The 24670-nt window shown below is 34.2% G+C and overlaps 3 protein-coding genes across 3 annotated transcripts; all 3 read left to right on the top strand.

The window, feature by feature from the left end:
• The first annotated feature begins 3026 nt into the window (after positions 1-3026).
• LOC149957377 (uncharacterized) lies at positions 3027-4439 on the top strand. The gene has a single exon (XM_090167003.1). It carries the CDS (start codon positions 3027-3029, stop codon positions 4437-4439), a length of 1413 nt encoding a protein of 470 aa, XP_090023129.1.
• Positions 4440-5203: 764 nt separating this feature from the next.
• Positions 5204-5983, top strand: LOC149957376 (uncharacterized). Its single transcript, XM_090167002.1, has one exon. The coding sequence runs from the start codon at positions 5204-5206 to the stop codon at positions 5981-5983; it is 780 nt and encodes a 259-aa protein (XP_090023128.1).
• Positions 5984-5992: 9 nt separating this feature from the next.
• Positions 5993-7138, top strand: LOC149957375 (uncharacterized). Its single transcript, XM_090167000.1, has one exon. The coding sequence runs from the start codon at positions 5993-5995 to the stop codon at positions 7136-7138; it is 1146 nt and encodes a 381-aa protein (XP_090023126.1).
• The last annotated feature ends 17532 nt before the right edge of the window (positions 7139-24670 follow it).

The raw sequence follows: 24670 nt of genomic DNA, 5'->3' as shown, positions 1-24670 counted from the left end.
CGCCCCACAGCAGGCTACCCAATCCGCCGAGGGGGCCAGTTTGCCTGGGCCCTCTCCGTTAGCCTGAACCGAAGTTCAGTATCCAGCCCAAACCTGACCGAAGTCGGAGGTGGAGATAGGACCATTTGATCAGAGCTAACCTCTCCCAGTGCGCCACCGCCCTTATGGGTTAAAAGAGCCGGACCCCGACTCCCCGGTAAAGCCACCATTTATTACGCTCTAACCCATTTAGGGCCCATTATACCCCGACAGGATATTTATCTTTTTTTTTATTACATTTATTTTGTAGAAGTTTAGGATCCGATTTGTCGGTAAGCACGGAGACTACACTTTCCTCGGCCATTTTCTTTTGCATTTCAAAAATTGAAAAATGGAGCCCTCCAGAATCTTGGGGCCCTAGGGCAGTGTCCTTTTTGCCCAACGGGAAAGACGGCACTGTCTATTAAGTGTACTAAAACTACGCTCCGAAATAGTTTATATCTACTAATAGTTAATTAGCCTTGAAAAAGGCTGTTGAAATAATTAAAATAAAAAAATATTATAAACTAGTCATTTAGGTAAGTGTTTATATTTTAAACAAATGCATTAAGGCTTCTTTAAACCTCGAGGTAGAAGTCCGCTCTTGCTAAAATAATAGAACAGAAAAGACTAAACAACAACTTATAACTCGATAAAGACTTGCAAACGAGAACTATCTCGTTCTGGAGCTCAAACAGCGTTGCCAAAAGCATTAACGACCAAAATCAAAATAGGGAGAAGACCCGCGAAATTCAATCTTTCTTTGCCTTAAGATACCCCAACTTACTTCTTTCGAGTTTATATAGTAGACTTGAAATTTTAACTCAAATTATATTCTGGTACTAAACAATTAACAGGCCAAACGATATTTCAGAAATATCATAAAAAAATGCTTTTTACCACGCATATGTTGGAGAGTTTCCAAAGCAAAAATGCATTTATGCGTTTTTAAAGAAAAAAAGTTGGCAAGCCAAAATATACCACTCCTCGGAAGAATTGTCCCTAGTGGTATTAATTTCTCGAGATAACCCTTAAAGATATAATCTACTTATTAAGCCTCACAGGTTGAGTTGATCATTTCAAGGGTATTGTAAAATAGTTTCTTACGCGCCCCATTTTTCCCTTTATACTTTCAAAATTATATTAAATTCATAACCTTTACATGTAAATTGCAACTTCATAACGTAAAAATGCTAGCAAAATAATTAAAAAGAAAAAGAAAAACCCTGCCTTGTCGCGAGTAAGCGCGCGCCTCGCGGTATTTATTCGATGTATAGTAATATTGTTTAAAAAGATGGTTTTTAAAAAAGAGACCGTTAATAACGGAAAATCTGTTGCGATTGAGAGCGGTCAAAGCAAAGACCATTTTTAGTTAGCTGTCCCAGCAAAGGGACCCAATTGTATCGCGAAGTATTGCGTAGAAAATAGTTAAGATATTAAAGTGTTATTTAATTTTAAATTCATCGTTTCCTCAATTCACGGTTATTAGTCAAGTTCCCAGACGTTTTTCAGTCGGCGTCCGAGAATATATTTAGCTCTCCCAAATATTCCAACCGTACCATCGAACCACCTCTCGATAATAATCTTTATGGTGCCGTGAAACCCGGGAACAAGAACAGTGAGCAGTTTTTAAATCGTCTAGGGATCGAACTTTGAGTGAAATGATTGGAGCGGAAGGGACGAACGATAACATCACGGCATCCACATCAACGGACGAATATAGTTTTAACGAAGCCGTTATCCAAACAAAAGCAGAGTGAGCTTAATCGTTTAGCCACTGTGAGAAAGACTACTCGATCAAATATCAATCGGATTTTGAACGATTTAACCGTGTTAATCAGTCTGGATGAACCGAGCGAAGAAGACCTTGAGGAGCACTTGGCTATACTGGCTGCGAAAGAAGCTTGTCTACAACTGTTGGACGAGAGAATAATGGACCTATTCAGCGACGCAACGGTGGCAGAAATTGAGGTGGAATCGGTTGCGGTGCAGGCGAAGCAGGAGGAGATCATATTGATGAAAACCAAGGCCAACCGGAAACTACGCGAGCGAGGGAGGAAAGAAAACCCACCCACCAACTCGTCGCTAGCCGACTTAAATGAAATGATCAACGCATCGATTCAGCAATCGAGACTTCCGACTTTGACCATCAAACCCTTCAACGGCGACGTCACCAAGTGGACAGGATTCATTGGCCAATTTAAGTCCGCGGTAGCCAATAAGAACATTTCTAGGGTAGATAAATTTGATTATCTAATTTCTTACTTAGAGGGTGATCCTAGAAATTTAATTAGTGAAATGACCGCGTCGGATGAAAATTTCGAGGCAGCCTTAGATATTTTGGAAAATAGATATAATCGTCCAGACTTGGTAGGCCATAGGCTTTTTAAAAGACTTGCTGAATTAGAACCCGTTGACGACTCTAATAATTTCAATAATTTAAGAAGATTTTACGACAGTGTCGAAATTAACGTTAGAAGCTTAAAGCTCTAGGAGTAAATGTTGAAAACAATAGCGACTCTATTTGTTCACATTTAGTCAGCTGTTTGCCCAATGATATTCGACTTAAGTACAGTCTGAGTCGCGGAAAATCCACAGAATGGAATATAGAAGAATTTATAAATTTCTTGAGATTAGAAGTCGAAGGTCGTGAAATGTGCCATATTTTAGGTAATAATAGTTATAAAAACGACCACGGTTCAGAAAGCTCCCGGCCAAAGTCCAGTTGCTCGTATAAAAGTGAAAATTATGGAACACGAAGTAAAATGTATCCTCAAACTTCCGCGACACTCTCTACAAACGTCACCGGGAGAGGCATGTTTTGCATTTTTTGTAAGTCAGACGTCCATGGCACTTCATATTGTGGTAAATTTACGCTCGAGGAGAAAAGAAAGATTATACGCGATTCACGCAGGTGTTTCATATGCCTTCGATTAAATCACGAAGCTCGAGATTGCGCGTCGAAGTCAAGAACCTCTAAGATATGTAAAAGAAAACACAACGTCGCTATGTGTAATCAAAACAAAGCTCACAAGACGGAAAATTCAAACGAGAATGCGTATAATAAAATTGAGCCTAAAGTCTCCCAACTAACATCTGATCGAACCAGCGTGAAAGTAGTCGCGCAAGTAGAATGCGAGAAAACCGTTTTACTGCAAACCGCGCAAGCCTTCGCCACACACGACACTAATCCCGAAATTCGAGAGCGCGTCAGATGTCTTCTGGATACCGGCAGTCAAGCTTCCTTCATCAAAGAAGAAATCGCGCAAAAATTGAAACTACCAGTCATCGGCTATAAGTCAATCGCCATTCATAGCTTCGGAAACCAACGCCCCGAAGACGCCCGTAGGAAATTAGTACGCGTAACCATTCAAAACACCAAGAACCCGCGAGAGAAAATCGAAATAAAAGCTATAGTCGTTCCGTATCTTTGCAACGTCATCACCGCTGTCAACTGCGCCGAAATCGAAAAGTTCATCGAATCACGAGGTTATCAGTTAGCGGACGAAATTGCAAGCGAAACTCCTCGAAGCTCCAGTATCGGTATTCTCATCGGCTCAGACTTCTATTGGGACATCGTAAAAGGAGTACCTGAACGATTTGGAAATTCATTCGTAGCTCTCGAAACGAAGCTCGGGTGGGCTATACAAGGACCAACTCCGTCCTACGGAGGGATCAGTAGCAATATCGTCAACGTAATGAAGATTAGCGAAGAAGACGCCAAAATCTCAGACACTCTTCAATCGTTCTGGGAATTGGATACGCTTGGCATCAAGGTCGACCAAGAACCTGACTTATCTGATGACGACGTCATGAAAGATTTCGAGAAAACCGTCGTCTTTAAGGATCAGCGGTATTACGTAAAATTTCCGTGGAAAACTCCGAAGGAGAGATTGTCCAACAATTTGGCCATGGCCACCACTAGAATGCAAAGTCTAGTGAGAAGATTCATTAGAGACCCGATTCTCTACGAAGAATATAAGAAGGTTATCGATGAACAGATGGCGCTGGGAATTGTAGAAAAGGTCTTTGATGAAAAAGAAATGCCAGTCGGAGCTTTTTATTTGCCGCATCAACCCGTACGTCGGGACTCGAGCTCAACGACCAAACTTCGTATTGTTCAGGACGGTTCGTCCAAAAGTAAAGGCGAGCTCTCGCTTAACGAATGTTTATCAAGCGGAGCAAATTTCTATCAAGATCTACTAAAGCTGCTCCTAAGATTTCGTAACCACCGAGTTGTCATAGTGTCGGACATCGAAAAAGCATTTCACCAGGTCGGTCTCCTGGAAGAAGAAAGGGATAGCGTCAGATTCCTTTGGACTAAAGAAGACGAGTCGGGAAAAATAATAGAGAACGATTTTCAAGTACTACGGATGACAAGGGTACCTTTCGGCGTCACGAGCTCTCCATTCCTGCTATAAGCAACCATCAAAGCTCACATTAGAAAATATTCAGAGTCGGATAGCAAAGCCGTGGAAGCGCTAGACGAGAACCTATATGTAGATGATTTTCTGGGATGAGACGAAACACCGCGTGAAGCTTTCGACCTATCCAAAAGAGTTTCGACCATATTAGAAGGAGCGAGCATGCGTCTCCGCAAGTGGCAAACGAATTTGCCTGAATTACATAAAATGTGGGGTTTATCAGCCGAACAAACAGGATCGGAAGTCATAAAATTTCAAGGTCAAGCTGAGCTAGAAAGCCAAAAGGTCCTCGGATTGCTATGGGATCCCGAACAAGATACATTTTCCTTTGATTTGTCAAAACTATTAGAAGTCCTTCGAGACACGAAGAAAACCAAGCGTTACGTGCTCAGTGCTGTTTCACGCATATACGATCCAGTTGGCATTATATCACCCTATACAATTAGGGCAAAGTTTCTATTTCAACAGCTCTGGGAGCAGAAGAAAACTTGGGACGCAGAATTACCCGAACAATTGGCCGATCTGTTTCAACAATGGCTAACGGAGATGCCAGAATTACGCAGGATAGAATTGCCTAGATGCTAGAGAAAGTAGTCAGTCGTCAATTGCATTGTTTTTGCGACGCCAGCGTCAAGGCGTACGCGACTGTCATATACGTCAGATACGTTACAGAATCGCAGAAAGTAGGGGTTTCTTTCGTCGCGTCTAAAACAAGGGTCGCTCCAATAAAGGCAAAATTATCTCTTCCCCGCCTAGAGCTGATGGGGTGCCTTCTAGGCGCACGCTTACTTAGTAACGTCAAGGATCTATTTAAAGACGAAAACATCAAACTATTCTTATGGACCGATTCAACTATCGCCCTGAGCTGGGTCAAAAAAGAACCAAGCATTCGTCGACCATTCGTAAAGAATCGAGCCGCAGAAATTAACGAACTAACCGATCCACGAAATTGGTATCATTGCCCAGGATTAGAAAATCCTGCGGACATTCCTTCCAGAGGCGCCAGAGCCGCGGAATTAGTTAAAGGTGAGATGTGGTTGAGAGGTCCCACATGGCTTCGGGAAGAACCTGCAAAATGGCCACCAGAAAGATCCGTCACCTCGAATGCGGACGAAGAAGAGCCCCAAGAAAACGTCAAAACAGTCGCTGCCGTAGGGTGCGATGACAGGCCCCGAATTTTTCAAATATTAGATGTTCGAAAATATAGTAGCGTAAACAAGCTGTTCCGTATACCAGCGCTAGTTCTCAGATCCGCTAAGAAGTGGAGGAAAATTGAAACGGAAAATGAAGCAGTCACAGCTCAAGAAATGAGCGAAGCCGAGGTCCTATGGTTAAAGAGCGCCCAAACCGACGACTACTCGAGAGAAATTGATAGCTTAAAGAAAGATGGAAAGGTTTCCAGAACCTCAAAGATTCTTACTTTGAAACCGCAGTTGAACCAGGACGGTTTACTCTGCGTGGGAGGACGATTAGAACTCTCAAGTTTGACGGAAAGGGAGAAACATCCGGTTATATTGGCCAAGGAAGTTGCTTCTAGATAGAAGCAGGTCATGCACTCCGGCGTCCAGAATACCATAACGCAAACTAGATGTCGATACTGGATTATAGCCGCGAGACAATTGGCCAATGTAATAATCAACCGTTGTACAATCTGCAGAAAACTAAGAGCGAAACCGTGCGACGTAACAGAAGCGCCATTACCGAAAGAGAGGCTCGAAGCCTCATCGCCATTTGAAAATGTCGGTATAGATTTTGCAGGGCCTATTTTCGTCAAAATGGGTAAAGAAGTAGAAAAGGCGTACATTCTTTTGTACACATGTTCCGTGACGCGAGCGATCCACCTTGAATTGGTGCCTTCGCTCTCAACCTTTGAATTCATACTGGCATTTAGAAGAATTATTTCTCGCCGTTCGGTTCCAAGTGTAATTTACACCGACAATGCCTTGACATTTAAGCGCGCGGACAAAGATCTGCAGCAATTATGGAAAACTATAAACAACAGAGAAGTCCGACAGTTTTTCGGAAATCGCGGCATTGTCTGGAAATACATAGCAGAACGAGCAAGCTGGTGGGGAGGACACTGGGAACGCTTGGTCAGATCTACTAAAACCATATTGAGAAAGGTTCTCGCTCCCGCCACGCTGAAGTACCAAGAAATGGAAACTGTCTTGATTGAGACCGAAGCCGTCATCAATTCTCGACCGATAAGTTACACCTACAGCGACCCAAATGAACCCAGTCCACTCACTCCAGCGCACTTCCTGGTGGGTAAACGGTTAACGGACTTACCGCCGCTAAGGATCACGACGTCCCGCATTAAAAATAACCAGCGAGACATTGAACAGAGACTAAGACATCGGACAATGGTTAGCGATGGCTTATGGCGCAAATGGAAAAGAGAATACTTGTTGGAGCTCAGAACAGCTCATCATATGCGCGTTGCTAAAAACGAAACATTCTTAAAGGAAAACAGTGTCGTGCTGATAAATGACGAGAAACTTCCTAAGCATATGTGGAAGCTCGGAGTCGTGGTAAAATTGCAACCCAGTCGCGATAGGAAAGATAAACTTATACGATCGTGCTTAGTTCGCGTATCCAACGGTACTATAATTTGTCGACCTATTGAATTATTGTCATTGTTAGAAGTGCCTAACGAAGATGATAAAGGAAACAACGCGGAAGATAGTGAAAAATAATGTTTCCCATTATTTTGGGGGAGTGTAAAATAGTTTCTTACGCGCCCCATTTTTCCCTTTATACTTTCAAAATTATATTAAATTCATAACCTTTACATGTAAATTGCAACTTCATAACGTAAAAATGCTAGCAAAATAATTAAAAAGAAAAAGAAAAACCCTGCCTTGTCGCGAGTAAGCGCGCGCCTCGCGGTATTTATTCGATGTATAGTAATATTGTTTAAAAAGATGGTTTTTAAAAAAGAGACCGTTAATAACGGAAAATCTGTTGAGATTGAGAGCGGTCAAAGCAAAGACCATTTTTAGTTAGCTGTCCCAGCAAAGGGACCCAATTGTATCGCGAAGTATTGCGTAGAAAATAGTTAAGATATTAAAGTGTTATTTAATTTTAAATTCATCGTTTCCTCAATTCACGGTTATTAGTCAAGTTCTCAGACGTTTTTCAGTCGGCGTCCGAGAATATATTTAGCTCTCCCAAATATTCCAACCGTACCATCGAACCACCTCTCGAGAATAATCTTTAGGTATAATTGGGTTATTCCAATTCAAAAAATAATAACAATCAATTTTATCTTACATCTGACTTGAGTTAGTTCACAATTACTTTAACACTTTCAGTCTTAAACACGCACTGTTCATACACTTAGGTACTATAATTCATTCTACATCATTTTAAATATTAATAAATTATATTAATCTTATATTTAATGAAATATTTATAAATTATATTATTCTTATATTTAATTAAATATTTATAAATTATATTAATTTTATATTTAATTAAATATTTATAGATTATATTAATCTTATATTTAATTAAATATTTTAGTATTTTAAATGTAAAATTTGATCGTGATCAGGATTTGAACTCGGGTCGCATTGTAACAATGCGGATAGTTCATCGCCGAGCCATTGACTTCCTTAGAGAAAATATTAAAACCATTATAATAAGGCGGGTTTTTTTACTAAACGGATTAATACAATATCTGTATATATTGTTTATTGAACTTTGTTTGTTTATTCTTTGGTACGGTTTTTTGTTTTGTTAAATTCTTAGCAAAATTTCATGAAAACACAAAAAGTAGTTCATTGTTACCTTTTAATAACGCTTAGAAAAAGGATAATTATTCAAAACTCCCGCGGAAATTAAATCAAAGTAATAATATAGCGCCACCGTGTGCAGAACTATCAATCAAACCGGGTAAAAAATATAATCTCTTCAATTTTTCGAACTTTAGTCAAATCTCGACGGGTAAAAAACAAACACAAAATAAAAGTATATAAGGCCGTTGCCGTCAATATTGAAGATCTATTCTTTCTTAGTTCTTGGCTGTCAGACGAACTAATACAGGACGGGGACCTGGTGTCGGTCAAAAGTTATGACCAACTTTGCGGTTGTAATTAGTATGTTCGGTATTCGGTCAAGAAAAGAGTTAAATTGTGTTTCGCGTTTGGAACGTGAGTGAATGGACTTAAGTGTATGAACAGTGCGTGTTTAAGACTGAAAGTGTTAAAGTAATTGTGAACTAACTCAAGTCAGATGTAAGATAAAATTGATTGTTATTATTTTTTGAATTGGAATAACCTAATTATATCCTTGAAATTATCAACTCAACCTGTGAGGCTTATTAAGTAGATTGGAAGTAATTAGTAGCGAACATATGTCAGCTGTTAATTAAGACAGAGTTTAAAATTACTCAGTATAATTTATGATAATTACTTTTAGTAAGTGTGTTTTGGTTTATGTTTCAATCACGATGAACTAAGACAAATCTAATCTAGTCTTAGACACTTGAGTACCAGTTCTGTATAATTACGTAGAAGGGATATATATTGTTGGGTTATTGATGAAAGTTAAATCTAGAACGTTCCAGAGACTGTTCTGAATAAAAATAAACATTTATAATTTTACATAATTCAGGTTGCAATTTTATTTTCTAATCACTCGCCCATGACATTACAGTTCTGGCAATCCCGAACCAAATAAATTTTCGATATAACGGCGACGGGAAATTAATCTCGTAAATTTATCGCGCGGCCCTAGGGAATATAATTCTTTTAACAAAATTTCGATAATCTATCGTTTAATTAAAATCGGCCCTATTCCGTTAAAATTATAAACCAAAAAGCGAACGGTCGTTATAATACCCTCTGTAGATATTTATTTCATTAAAATTTGCTTCGTATTATATTCAACTGATAAACTTGTACTGTAAAAAGGGTGTAATTCAATTGTGCATTGTTATAGTACGTCTAACTCACTGCTGTAACTACTTAACTTACGATATTCTGAATAAATTAAAATTGGTCGTTTCGTCTCAATTATTTTAATTATAATTAAAATTTTATACCGGGCGGGATAGAACTGGGATAACATTTTTAAAAAATAACTCTAAATTGCGGACATATATCTTTAAGGGTTATCTCGAGAAATTAATACCACTAGGGACATTTCTTCCGAGGAGTGGTATATTTTGGCTTGCCACTTTTTTTCTTTAAAAACGCATAAATGCATTTTTGCTTTGGAAACTCTCCAACATATACGTGGTAAAAAGCATTTTTAATTATATTTATGAAATATCGTTTGGCCTGTTAATTGTTTAGTACCAGAATATAATTTGAGTTGAAATTTCAAGTCTTCTATATAAACTTGAAAGAAGTAAGTTGGGGTATCTTAAGGCAAAGAAAGTTTGATTTTGATTTTGGTCGTTAATGCTTTTGGCAACGCTGTTTGAGCTCCAGAACGAGATAGTTCTCGTTTGCAAGTCTTTCTCGAGTTATAAGTTGTTGTTTAGTCTTTTCTGTTCTATTATGTTAGCAAGAGCGGACTTCTACCTCGAGGTTTAAAGAAGCCTTTTTCAAGGCTAATTAACTATTAGTAGATATAAACTATTTTGGAGCGTAGTTTTAGTACACTTAATAGACAGTGCCGTCTTTCCCGTTGGGCAAAAAGGGCACTGCCCTAGGGCCCCAAGATTCTGGAGGGCTCCATTTTTCAATTTTTAAAATTCAAAAGAGACTTTAATCACAAAAATGTTTTTAACATTGCTTGAAACTTCAATAACCAGGGTAAATCTAAAACGAATAAAGACTTTTGTTTGTTAATATTTTTTAAATTCATAATAAGCTTCTTCTTTAGTAACCTTTTGTAGGACAAGTGAAACTATTTGAATCGATAGTTTTAGATTAGAGCGACGATGTACTTCGCGCTGGAGGTTAGAAACTTGGGTGGGGTTATTAGGAGTCTCGTCCTAGCTTTGCCCAGGGGCCTGTTAATAGACTCGAATCATTTTTAAGAACAACCATGTCTGAAAATCGATTAACAAATATAGCCTGGCCAGTGCCGGATTAAGACCCTTGGGGGCCTCTAGGCACTAGGCTATCGGGGGCCCCTTTAATACAAGTAGAGGACTCAAGGATGGAGTAAGAGGGTAGCTAAGCAAACCAACATTTTCTAGAGTTGACACAATGACCATTTTGAAAATGGGAAATGGTTTTTTCCATGGGCAAACGGGGAAATTGCTCCACCACCCCTTTCTTTAGCCATTCCTCTTTTTTCTGTCGAACTTTTTGGGGAGTGCAGTGACGAAGAAGAGTGATCCAGTTACTTGAAATGTGTGTTACATCAATTTCGGGAAACTTAGATCCCTATTCCTACTAAGCTTTAGCTATAGCTCGTTCATTTATCAGATCGTTCTATGTGTAAAGGTTGTATATTTCATCGGGCGAGTTCGCTATATGACTTAAAATAATTTCTGCCGGCGTCCATGCTCTCAGTAGCGTAGGGGGTGGACTTGCCCCTTGGTCCACCCATCTGGCTATGCCACTGCATGCTCCTCTATATTTGAACTTTGTTTGAACCCAAAAACCAACCTTTTTCTATTTGACTAGGCAAAACCCTAACTTTTCGCCCTACCCCTCTAAGACGAAGCACTTAATTACATACGCTCCTGAATTCCATAAGTGACAATTCACAACGTAACTTAAACCAAAAAATAAATAAAAATGCCATAGCACCCACTTAAAGGAAGTAATAACTGGACCATGATTATCCAAATTATAGTTAAACTATTCAAATTTGTTTAATGCTGGGAAAATGTTTTCAATTCAAATCCTAACGATGTTTATATAAAAAAACTATGCTGGGGCCAAACAAAATGAACAAGGGTGGGGCAACCCCCTCTATGCTGAGCGGCCTGACACGGAGTCACAGAGTGGACAAGAGATTGGTTATGCAAGGTTACAAGGTAGTCGTTTTGGTACGGTTCTACCTCTATAGATCAACGAAATAGAGGCTACGCGGCAGTGGCGGACTGGGTCTAAAAATGTGGACTGCCAGGGGTCAAAGGGGGCCCACCCAAAACCAGAGGCGTAGACAGGGGGAGACACCCTTCTAAAAAGGAACATTCCCCCCTGAAATATTGTTTTATGTTAATAATTTTTTCGCTTTAATTATTTTTACTCAATTGTGTGCGAACTACGCTACTGCCGAAAACTAGAAGGATAAATGCTATAATATTTTTAATTAAATCAAGGAATACCACTGGGCATGCCTCAGGCTGGAATTAAACCAGCGACCTGTGGGTTGCGGTCCCAACGCCTCTTCCTTTTGGACTACTAAGCCCACAATATAGGTGTTCCCTTGTCTCGCGTAAAATATATCCCGATTTTTTATTAAGCCATAGCATTTTATATATCACCTAGTTGTAACAGTTCCTTTCAATTGGAATACTCTTTGAAACGGCAACTCATAGGTCGCTGGTTCGTCGCCATTTATAAAAGAAATGTTTTAGCTATATAATGTTTTTAATAATTACAGATAACATATTAAAGGCAATATACAGTCGATACTAAATGTAAACATAATTATACAGATTGTTATTTTTAGTTTAAATTTTAGACAAATGCCGAAATTTTACTTATTAACCGGTTGTTTAAAAGCATGTTTCATGTTCCACTATATTTTGAGTAATCGTTGGAATACATTAGATGACTGTGCGAATCTGTCAATAATTGCTTCTACATCCAATTCATCTAACAATTCCTTTTCAATTAAGCAATAATTTTAATACGTCGAAGTTCGAAGCAAAAGAAAGCAATTCCAACATAACTTCATCTTTACTGATTCGTGGAGAAAGCTTAACACCATCCAAGGCGTCATCTTCTAGGTCCTTCTCTGTAATATTTTTAAAATTTGCTGTGTCCATGCAAGATAAATCTTTATACAACTTTTTGTGTTGTAAAAAACGTGAATCTATAGTGACTGGACAATGCGGTCCATTATTAGGTTAAACACATTTACTCTTAAATCAGCGGGACCCTGCCAAATATAAGATGTAACTTAGTACTATTCAACTACGTAGATTTTTTCGTCGGGTACTTGGGCTTAGCCAAATTTTTAAAAATGTGTTAAAAATGGTTAAAATTGTTTTGAAAATGAATCCACGCTGAACCGCCAGCGCCTCGGCATCCCGACTATGTCATTGGAACTTTTTTTTATAAATAAAATATTAATTTATTCAGTAAAAATATAATTTAATATTGAAAGTTTTGGAACTTCTATTATATTTTGAAGCTACTATAATGTTGACATATTGTTGAAGGTTTAAGGTGTCCCACTGACCAAATTTATCATGGGGCCCACCTGCCATCGGTTAGGCCCAGTCTATGGCCAGTCCGCCACTGCTACGCGGTACCTTATCTCGACTTACTCGAATTCGTTTTTTAGTGTTTTTCGGAATACTATTTCATATTTCATATATATTATAAATATTAAAAAAAGAATCAATATAGTTTCAAAGTTATTGATTGTTTTCATTTTGAAAAAAAAAGCCGTAAAACTGTTATTAAATTTAAATAAGCTTAATGTTTTTTTTTCAAATAACTTATTCTTTGAACTAGGGTATTGACGTGGGATCTTTCGGGGCCCCCTGACCCTCGGGGGCCCCTAGGCACGTGCCTAGTGTGCCTAATTCTTAATCCGGCACTGAGCCTTGCTCTCTATAAATAGAGATTTATCTAATAGGTTGAGAAACAATCCTTTGTTGGTTCTTGACGAGTTTAGTAAAAAAAGAAAAGAGTGCAATTTATACTTAGAGTTAAATTTTAAATTTTTTAAATATGTATACGTTATAAGAGACATTTGAGAGGGCAACTTGGCATGCCACAAAATTATAAGGGGTCACTTAAGTTGTAAGGGCTACAAAATTCTTAGCCCACCTGTAAAAAAAACCTAAGCGCCGCTACTGGTCCGCAACATTGACGACCTACGACAAAGCATTATTGATCAGGGTTGGATATAAGGTACTAGTCACGGCAAGTAGAAGGAAAGTGAGGGTCTGGCGCCAGTCCCGGGGTCGGGGTCAGGTTCGGGATCGGGGTCCGGGATTTAAGGGATGAAATGGGGGTAAAATCGTCAAAAAGTCAATGTATTTAGGGTATTTCTCGCGACGATTTGTTTTCCCGTATATCAACATATTGTGTCCAGGCCAACTTGTTCATTTATCTACGCTTATCTCGAAAGATACTTGAACGTATATCTTATCAAGTTTTATCGTACGGAATAAGTTGAAATGATGTAAAAATTGATAACCTAGGCGACGCGTGCGCAGATTACCCCGGGGGACGCGGTTAATTTGAATTTAAGAGTGTTTTAACGTCATGGAATATTCGTTGTTAAAGTAGAATGGAAATATTTTTAAACTTCATTTTAATATCATTGTAGTATTTAAATATGCTTGACACTTGAACCAATCTCACGAGTATTTCTTAAAACGAATATCTCGATCGCGTTTTATCGTACGAAATAAGTGGAAATTATGATTAATAACCTAGGCAGGAAGATAGCGCGCGCGTGCGTGGATTACCTGGGAGGCGTGGATTACCTGGGAGGCGTGGATTACCTGGGAGGCGCGGATTGCCCGGGCGCGCGGTTAATTTGAATTTAAAACATGGATTCCCTCTCCGAAATAATTCATGTACCCAAAATTGGACCGCAAGTTTTTTTCTTTTAGGGGAATCTCTATGGGAGTTTAACATTACAATAAAGCTAATAGGTCCAGTTTGGGGTACTTTTGGTCCGAAATTTGGTACATAGGGCCGAAAATGGTGACTTTGGTCGTTTTAAGGGTACTTTTGTTCTATTTTGGTCCATTTTTGGGTACATCAGAAAAGCAGTTGGAAAAACGAAGAGCCTTATTTTTCCACCCATCTCCAAACTCCAAAAATTTATTGCTTTAATTTATTTATCGCTTCCGTAGGTATAAAATAAGATAAAAACCACTTACCTATATTTTAATTACGGTAAATTAAAAATACTTAGTGTACTAAGTTACGTTTAAAAGAACCTTTTGTAACAATTCCAATATGTAAATATAGGTATAAGGATTGAAAAAATACTTAAAGTGGTTTTACTGATAAACTCTAAAGGAATTTAACTTTAAAGAGTATCTTAGATTATTGTTTTTAATTTTATTCAAGTTGAAAACGTATTAAGAGTCCTTCAATAAAAGGATTTTATTTACGAACTTAATTCATATTTTCTTCAAACTTTCAATTCGCTTTTATTACTATTTAAATACGGTAAAATATAATTCTTATACACAAATATAGTCAGAAAGATACTATAAAACACTAAAATTAAAATTAAATTAAATTTGTGTGGATAAGATTTGTAAATATCATTTTGAAACTAATAACTTTCACGCTTTATTTAAGTCAATCCAATAAAAACAATTACCTATATTTTAAATACGGTAAAATATAAATACATTTCCGATATGTAAATAGGTAGAATATCACTATGAAAAGTTCCTTTTTCTTCTTTTAATACGACAACACACAACTCTGATACGCAAATATATAAAGAAAATATAAAAAAAATTTACTCTACGTTCGATACGTTAAAATACATTTCCGATACACAAATATAGATAAAGAAATACTATAAAATGTAAAAAGGTAGAAAAATACTACACATTAACCATTATGAATTTAAGCTTACAACATCCTTCACGTATAGAGCATAACATATATGTTCAGAGTTAACTTGTTTCCTCGTTATCTTTATCGCATGTGTTTTAAATAGCGTATGGAATAAGTTAAGAATGTACTGAAATGGTGTATGATTAAACCTCGTAGAATAAAGAGTAAAACATATGTTCAGAGTCGGCTTGATTACTAAAGCGAATAACACAGAGACGTTTCCGGTGTAGTCACGTAGGAAGAAAAATACTACAACACTCTCTATACTCTACATTCAACACGTTAAAATATACTTCCGAAATGCCAATATAGGTAGTAAAATACTACAAAATCTCTATACTTTACCTTCAATACGTTAAATTACATTCCAATATGTAAATATAGGAGGAAAAATACTACAAAAGCCTCTTTTCTTGGCGTTCAATATGTTAAAATAGATTTCTGAAATGCAAATGTAGGTAGTAAATACTACAAAATCTCTATACTCTACCTTCAATACGTTAAATTACATTCCAATATGTAAATATAGGTAGTAAATACTACAAAAGCCTCTTTTCTTGGCGTTCAATATGTTAAAATAGATTTCTGAAATGCAAATATAGGTAGTAAATACTACAAAAGCCTCTTTTCTTGGCGTTCAATATATTAAAATAGATTTCTGAGATGCAAATATAGGTAGTAATTACTACAAAAGCCTCTTACTCTACGTTCAATACGTTAAATTAATGATATGCCTCCGATCGAATCGTTCATTTTTTCCTATTTAAATATACGCATTTAAATTAGAATTGCTTCTAGTGTTCGACAGTCGATTAATTTTTATCCACAAATTTTCCGATTTATTTAAAAAACGTTGGTAAAAAGAATATCATTTTAACTTATTTAATTGTGTTTTTTACCCAACCAAGCATTTATTTGAATAAAAGTGGTATTTATTTAAATAACCAATAGTTAAATAAAAATTGTTAAATGTTTAAATAATCGAAAGTGAACAAGCCTATTTTTTAAATAAAACAAACAGACTTTAGAGTTGATAAGATTTGTAAATATCATTTGAAACTTATAATTTTCACGCTTTATTTAAGTCAAGCAATTACATTTTTAAAAATGAAAGAAGCTAAACAATATAAAAATTTGTAAATATTGTAAATATTTTTAGGTAATAAAGAAATTAAGAAATGTTTTAATTAAAATATCTTTCATTTTCTACTACATTTTTAAAAATGAAAGAAGTTTAACAATATAATTATTCTAATATAATTTCAAAATCAGGTATTATTTAAAGTACAAATGCATAATTTAGTGAAGCAATTCTTATTTAAATACTTTTATTTAATTAATTTGTGTATCTGAAATGTATTTATTGAAAAATAAGAGGGTTTTACTATTTATCACGGTTTTATATATATATATATATATATATATATATATATATATATATATATATATATATATTGGAATTGTTACAAAACTTTCTTTTAAACGTAACTTAGTACATTAATTTATTTTGGAAGTTCAAAACGTATTAAGAGCCCTTCAGAGTACTATAAAAGGATTTCATTTACAAACTAAATTAATATTTTCTTCAAACTTTCAATTCGTTATAATTCGAATTTAAATGAAAACATCATGGATTATAGGTGCGTAATCTACTATTAGACCGAACGGATTAAAAAATACTTAAAGTAAGTGGTTTTACTGATAAACTAAAGCAATTTAACTTTAAAGGGTATCTTAGATTATTGTTTTTAATATTATTCAAATTCAAAACGTATAAAGAGTCCTTCAAAGTAATTTAAAAGAATTTTATTTACGAACTAAATCCATATTTTAGAAGTTAGTTTGTATGAAATACTTACTAATACCTGAAAAATGGACTTAAGAGTTGATAAGATTTGTAAATATCATTTGAAACTAATAATTTTCACGCTTTATTTAAGTCAAGCAATTACATTTTTAAAAATGAAAGAAGTTAAACAATATAAAAATTTGTAAATATTGTAAATATTTTTAGGTAATAAAGAAATTAAGAAATGTTTTAATTAAAATATCTTTCATTTTCTACTACATTTTTAAAAATGAAAGAAGTTTAACAATATAATTATTCTAATATAATTTCAAAATCAGGTATTATTTAAAGTACAAATGCATAATTTAGTGAAGCAATTCTTATTTAAATACTTTTATTTAATTAATTTGTGTATCTGAAATGTATTAATTGAAAAATAAGTGAGTTTTACTATTTATCACGGTTTTTTATATATATATATATATATATATATATATATATATATATATTGGAATTGTTACAAAAGGTTCTTTTAAACGTAACTTAGTACATTAATTTATTTTGGAAGTTCAAAACGTATTAAGAGCCCTTCAGAGTACTATAAAAGGATTTCATTTACAAACTAAATTAATATTTTCTTCAAAATTTCAATTCGTTATAATTTGAATTTAAATGAAAACATCATGGAGGTGCGTAATCTACTATTAGACCGAACTAATTAAAAAAATACTTAAAGTAAGTGGTTTTACTGATAAACTCTAAAGGAATTTTGGAATTTTCTAGAATAGCAAAGTAAAACTAAAACGTAAACCAAGTTTAAAACGAAACTAATAACTGGGAGAAAGGTTGAAGTAAGTAATTTTTTTGATTTTTCGTTTTTTAATTTTTGAGTTCCCTATATTATTATAAACTAAATGAAATATAATTTATGAAAATTTGGGATAAAAGATCTGCTCCTTCGTGTTTTACATATATTTAAAAACTCGAGATTTTAATGAATTGTTTTCAAAGCATGAAAAATATAGCAGATCCTTTGATTTTAATTGTAGTTAGTAGTTACTTAAAAAAAAAAGTCGCTAGCTGACTTGGAGCTGGTGTAGTTAAATTTTAAAAATGTGTATTTTAAATTTTGAAAAAGTTTAGTATTATAGTTTAAATTTATTAAATAAAATAAAATATAAATTATACATTTGGTTTAGTATTTTACTATTGGAAGTAAAATTAATAGTAATTTCAATTACTTTTTTAGTTTTTTTTTTTTTTGACAAATATACAAACTATTTAGTTATTTCAAAAACAAATACGTCGAATTATTTGGTATTCGAAATACTATTGGTTAGTTTTTATATCTTTAATTTTATTTTTCAGAACAATTTCTCTTTGTCTAGCTTCTTCTAACTTTAATTTAGATGGCCTTAAAGCCAAGTATTTAACAAATTTTGTAACCAAGTAGATGGAGCTTTAAACAATTTTTCTGTCATGTAGTCAAGGAAATGTTCAAATATACGTGTATTTGGTCATTTTGATGGTCAAATAGCCCAGTATGGAACTGCGAGATGATAGTCAGACATTGAGACGCGGGTGGCGCCCGTGCCCCAGCGTCCGCGCCAGCCCCGTCGGTGCCCCATTTCACATTTCAGACGTCGACGGAGGCTCGGGGCACCATCAGGGTGAGGGCGCGGACGCTGGGGCACGGGCACCACCCGCGTCTCAATGTCTGACTATCATCTCGCAGTTCCATACTGGGCTATTTGACCATCAAAATGACCAAATACACGTATATTTGAACATTTCCTTGACTACATGACAGAAAAATTGTTTAAAGCTCCATCTACTTGGTTACAAAATTTGTTAAATACTTGGCCATCTAAATTAAAGTTAGAAGAAGCTAGACAAAGAGAAATTGTTCTGAAAAATAAAATTAAAGATATAAAAACTAACCAATAGTATTTCGAATACCAAATAATTCGACGTATTTGTTTTTGAAATAACTAAATAGTTTGTATATTTGTCAAAAAAAAAAAAATAAAAAAGTAATTGAAATTACTATTAATTTTACTTGCAATAGTAAAATACTAAACCAAATGTATAATTTATATTTTATTTTATTTAATAAATTTAAACTATAATACTAAACTTTTTCAAAAAAAACTTTTACAAACAAAATTTAAAATACACATTTTTAAAATTTAACTACACCAGCTCCAAGTCAGCTAGCGACTTTTTTTTTTAAGTAACTACTAACTACAATTAAAATCAAAGGATCTGCTATATTTTTCATGCTTTGAAAACAATTCATTAAAATCTCGAGTTTTTAAATATATGTAAAACACGAAGGAGCAGATCTTTTATCCCAAATTTTCATAAATTATATTTAATTTAGTTTATAATAATATAGGGAACTCAAAAATTAAAAAACGAAAAATCAAAAAAATTACTTACTTCAACCTTTCTCCCAGTTATTAGTTTCGTTTTAAACTTGGTTTACGTTTTAGTTTTACTTTGCTATTCTAGAAAATTCCAAAATTCCTTTAGAGTTTATCAGTAAAACCACTTACTTTAAGTATTTTTTTAATTAGTTCGGTCTAATAGTAGATTACGCACCTCCATGATGTTTTCATTTAAATTCAAATTATAACGAATTGAAAGTTTGAAGAAAATATTAATTTAGTTTGTAAATGAAATCCTTTTATAGTACTCTGAAGGGCTCTTAATACGTTTTGAACTTCCAAAATAAATTAATGTACTAAGTTACGTTTAAAAGAACCTTTTGTAACAATTCCAATATATATATATATATATATATATATAAAAAACCGTGATAAATAGTAAAACTCACTTATTTTTCAATTAATACATTTCAGATACACAAATTAATTAAATAAAAGTATTTAAATAAGAATTGCTTCACTAAATTATGCATTTGTACTTTAAATAATACCTGATTTTGAAATTATATTAGAATAATTATATTGTTAAACTTCTTTCATTTTTAAAAATGTAGTAGAAAATGAAAGATATTTTAATTAAAACATTTCTTAATTTCTTTATTACCTAAAAATATTTACAATATTTACAAATTTTTATATTGTTTAACTTCTTTCATTTTTAAAAATGTAATTGCTTGACTTAAATAAAGCGTGAAAATTATTAGTTTCAAATGATATTTACAAATCTTATCAACTCTAAAGTCCATTTTTCAGGTATTAGTAAGTATTTCATACAAACTAACTTCTAAAATATGGATTTAGTTCGTAAATAAAATTCTTTTAAATTACTTTGAAGGACTCTTTATACGTTTTGAATTTGAATAATATTAAAAACAATAATCTAAGATACCCTTTAAAGTTAAATTGCTTTAGTTTATCAGTAAAACCACTTACTTTAAGTATTTTTTAATCCGTTCGGTCTAATAGTAGATTACGCACCTATAATCCATTATGTTTTCATTTAAATTCGAATTATAACGAATTGAAAGTTTGAAGAAAATATTAATTTAGTTTGTAAATGAAATCCTTTTATAGTACTCTGAAGGGCTCTTAATACGTTTTGAACTTCCAAAATAAATTAATGTACTAAGTTACGTTTAAAAGAAAGTTTTGTAACAATTCCAATATATATATATATATATATATATATATATATATATATATATATAAAACCGTGATAAATAGTAAAACCCTCTTATTTTTCAATAAATACATTTCAGATACACAAATTAATTAAATAAAAGTATTTAAATAAGAATTGCTTCACTAAATTATGCATTTGTACTTTAAATAATACCTGATTTTGAAATTATATTAGAATAATTATATTGTTAAACTTCTTTCATTTTTAAAAATGTAGTAGAAAATGAAAGATATTTTAATTAAAACATTTCTTAATTTCTTTATTACCTAAAAATATTTACAATATTTACAAATTTTTATATTGTTTAGCTTCTTTCATTTTTAAAAATGTAATTGCTTGACTTAAATAAAGCGTGAAAATTATTAGTTTCAAATGATATTTACAAATCTTATCAACTCTAAAGTCTGTTTGTTTTATTTAAAAAATAGGCTTGTTCACTTTCGATTATTTAAACATTTAACAATTTTTATTTAACTATTGGTTATTTAAATAAATACCACTTTTATTCAAATAAATGCTTGGTTGGGTAAAAAACACAATTAAATAAGTTAAAATGATATTCTTTTTACCAACGTTTTTTAAATAAATCGGAAAATTTGTGGATAAAAATTAATCGACTGTCGAACACTAGAAGCAATTCTAATTTAAATGCGTATATTTAAATAGGAAAAAATGAACGATTCGATCGGAGGCATATCATTAATTTAACGTATTGAACGTAGAGTAAGAGGCTTTTGTAGTAATTACTACCTATATTTGCATTTCAGAAATCTATTTTAATATATTGAACGCCAAGAAAAGAGGCTTTTGTAGTATTTACTACCTATATTTGCATTTCAGAAATCTATTTTAACATATTGAACGCCAAGAAAAGAGGCTTTTGTAGTATTTACTACCTATATTTACATATTGGAATGTAATTTAACGTATTGAAGGTAGAGTATAGAGATTTTGTAGTATTTACTACCTACATTTGCATTTCAGAAATCTATTTTAACATATTGAACGCCAAGAAAAGAGGCTTTTGTAGTATTTTTCCTCCTATATTTACATATTGGAATGTAATTTAACGTATTGAAGGTAAAGTATAGAGATTTTGTAGTATTTTACTACCTATATTGGCATTTCGGAAGTATATTTTAACGTGTTGAATGTAGAGTATAGAGAGTGTTGTAGTATTTTTCTTCCTACGTGACTACACCGGAAACGTCTCTGTGTTATTCGCTTTAGTAATCAAGCCGACTCTGAACATATGTTTTACTCTTTATTCTACGAGGTTTAAACATACACCATTTCAGTACATTCTTAACTTATTCCATACGCTATTTAAAACACATGCGATAAAGATAACGAGGAAACAAGTTAACTCTGAACATATATGTTATGCTCTATACGTGAAGGATGTTGTAAGCTTAAATTCATAATGGTTAATGTGTAGTATTTTTCTACCTTTTTACATTTTATAGTATTTCTTTATCTATATTTGTGTATCGGAAATGTATTTTAACGTATCGAACGTAGAGTAAATTTTTTTTATATTTTCTTTATATATTTGCGTATCAGAGTTGTGTGTTGTCGTATTAAAAGAAGAAAAAGGAACTTTTCATAGTGATATTCTACCTATTTACATATCGGAAATGTATTTATATTTTACCGTATTTAAAATATAGGTAATTGTTTTTATTGGATTGACTTAAATAAAGCGTGAAAGTTATTAGTTTCAAAATGATATTTACAAATCTTATCCACACAAATTTAATTTAATTTTAATTTTAGTGTTTTATAGTATCTTTCTGACTATATTTGTGTATAAGAATTATATTTTACCGTATTTAAATAGTAATAAAAGCGAATTGAAAGTTTGAAGAAAATATGAATTAAGTTCGTAAATAAAATCCTTTTATTGAAGGACTCTTAATACGTTTTCAACTTGAATAAAATTAAAAACAATAATCTAAGATACTCTTTAAAGTTAAATTCCTTTAGAGTTTATCAGTAAAACCACTTTAAGTATTTTTTCAATCCTTATACCTATATTTACATATTGGAATTGTTACAAAAGGTTCTTTTAAACGTAACTTAGTACACTAAGTATTTTTAATTTACCGTAATTAAAATATAGGTAAGTGGTTTTTATCTTACTTTATACCTACGGAAGCGATAAATAAATTAAAGCAATAAATTTTTGGAGTTTGGAGATGGGTGGAAAAATAAGGCTCTTCGTTTTTCCAACTGCTTTTCTGATGTACCCAAAAATGGACCAAAATAGAACAAAAGTACCCTTAAAACGACCAAAGTCACCATTTTCGGCCCTATGTACCCCATTTCGGACCAAAAGTACCCCAAACTGGACCTATTAGCTTTATTGTAATGTTAAACTCCCATAGAGATTCCCCTAAAAGAAAAAAACTTGCGGTCCAATTTTGGGTACATGAATTATTTCGGAGAGGGAATCCATGTTTTAAATTCAAATTAACCGCGCGCCCGGGCAATCCGCGCCTCCCAGGTAATCCACGCCTCCCAGGTAATCCACGCCTCCCAGGTAATCCACGCACGCGCGCGCTATCTTCCTGCCTAGGTTATTAATCATAATTTCCACTTATTTCGTACGATAAAACGCGATCGAGATATTCGTTTTAAGAAATACTCGTGAGATTGGTTCAAGTGTCAAGCATATTTAAATACTACAATGATATTAAAATGAAGTTTAAAAATATTTCCATTCTACTTTAACAACGAATATTCCATGACGTTAAAACACTCTTAAATTCAAATTAACCGCGTCCCCCGGGGTAATCTGCGCACGCGTCGCCTAGGTTATCAATTTTTACATCATTTCAACTTATTCCGTACGATAAAACTTGATAAGATATACGTTCAAGTATCTTTCGAGATAAGCGTAGATAAATGAACAAGTTGGCCTGGACACAATATGTTGATATACGGGAAAACAAATCGTCGCGAGAAATACCCTAAATACATTGACTTTTTGACGATTTTACCCCCATTTCATCCCTTAAATCCCGGACCCCGATCCCGAACCTGACCCCGACCCCGGGACTGGCGCCAGACCCTCACTTTCCTTCTACTACGGCATTTGACTTCTAAAATAAATGCTCTGTAGTACCGGATTCTGATCAGAGACGGTCTATCCAGATTCGGATTGGATGAGCCCATCGGGTCATCCCAGATACCAGCACTCCGATTGCGGTGAAAGGTGAACACGTCATGCACCACGTGAGTTGGTTTAGAACAAAACCAGGGAGTTTAACATTTTTTCATGGGGAAACGGGGAAGAGCTCTCGGTAACGCTCTGGAGAGGAGTTCAGTAAGATAATCCGGAATGGTTGCGTTCTCGCGAACCGAACGGGACGACTAAACTAAGTCACGCGCCGGGCAACGTTGGAGGTCTTTGGGACCAGGAAAATGCCAAATCGTGTCCGACCGCTAAAAATGTCGGTGAAATAGCGCGAGTGCGCCGCTTTGCCGACCCAGGTGCCTTCAATGTGCGGATCATGTGGTAGATCGTCTAGGACAACGAACTGGACCCGAACCATAAGTATCAAAACTATTATACTGGGACCTTAATTGTCCGATTTATCGATTTGGTTAAGACGACGGGTAGTTTATTAAGATAGCGTAGTCGCTTTTCTACTTCCATGTCGGTTTTATATTTTTGCATTTATTATCCTTAATTAAAACTAATAGTCCGATTTCTATTCAATTGAAATCCTCAATAATTTTAACATATATACCCCTAGAGCCCAATCGACCTCGCTGATCGCGATAGTAGGGGTTGCGCGACAGTGAGGACCACGTAGGTGATGTTAATGTAGGGCGGCTCGCACGGATTCCTTTAGGTTAGAAATATCGAGCTGGGTCTCATCAAGAAAATCCTCTACAACTTGATGACTTAGGCCTAAGGTGGTGCCTTTATTGGGTATTAGCCTAGCTTATACCTCTCATGCTCTAAGAGTAAGCTCCTCCTCCTAAATAATTAAATGAGCTCATTGGTTCCCTAAAACTGACGTTTTCCGACCTGATTGAAAATACTGTTTGGTCAGTTTTATTTTACAAAGCGATAACCGAAACAGATACTTGTGGTGGTTTTCTAGAGCTCTTACTTA

The sequence above is a fragment of the Leiobunum rupestre genome, chromosome 2 (genome assembly GCF_980474605.1).
Source record: "Leiobunum rupestre chromosome 2, qqLeiRupe1.1.hap1, whole genome shotgun sequence".
In the NCBI taxonomy this organism is placed as follows: domain Eukaryota; kingdom Metazoa; phylum Arthropoda; class Arachnida; order Opiliones; family Sclerosomatidae; genus Leiobunum; species Leiobunum rupestre.
This window is presented reverse-complemented; position numbering and strand designations above follow the sequence as displayed.

What these genes read in the sequence shown, in the direction of transcription:
- LOC149957377 (XM_090167003.1), top strand. Translation starts at nt 3,027, where the DNA reads ATGTGTAATCAAAACAAAGCTCACAAGACGGAAAATTCAAACGAGAAT.
- LOC149957375 (XM_090167000.1), top strand. Translation starts at nt 5,993, where the DNA reads ATGCACTCCGGCGTCCAGAATACCATAACGCAAACTAGATGTCGATAC.
- LOC149957376 (XM_090167002.1), top strand. Translation starts at nt 5,204, where the DNA reads ATGGGGTGCCTTCTAGGCGCACGCTTACTTAGTAACGTCAAGGATCTA.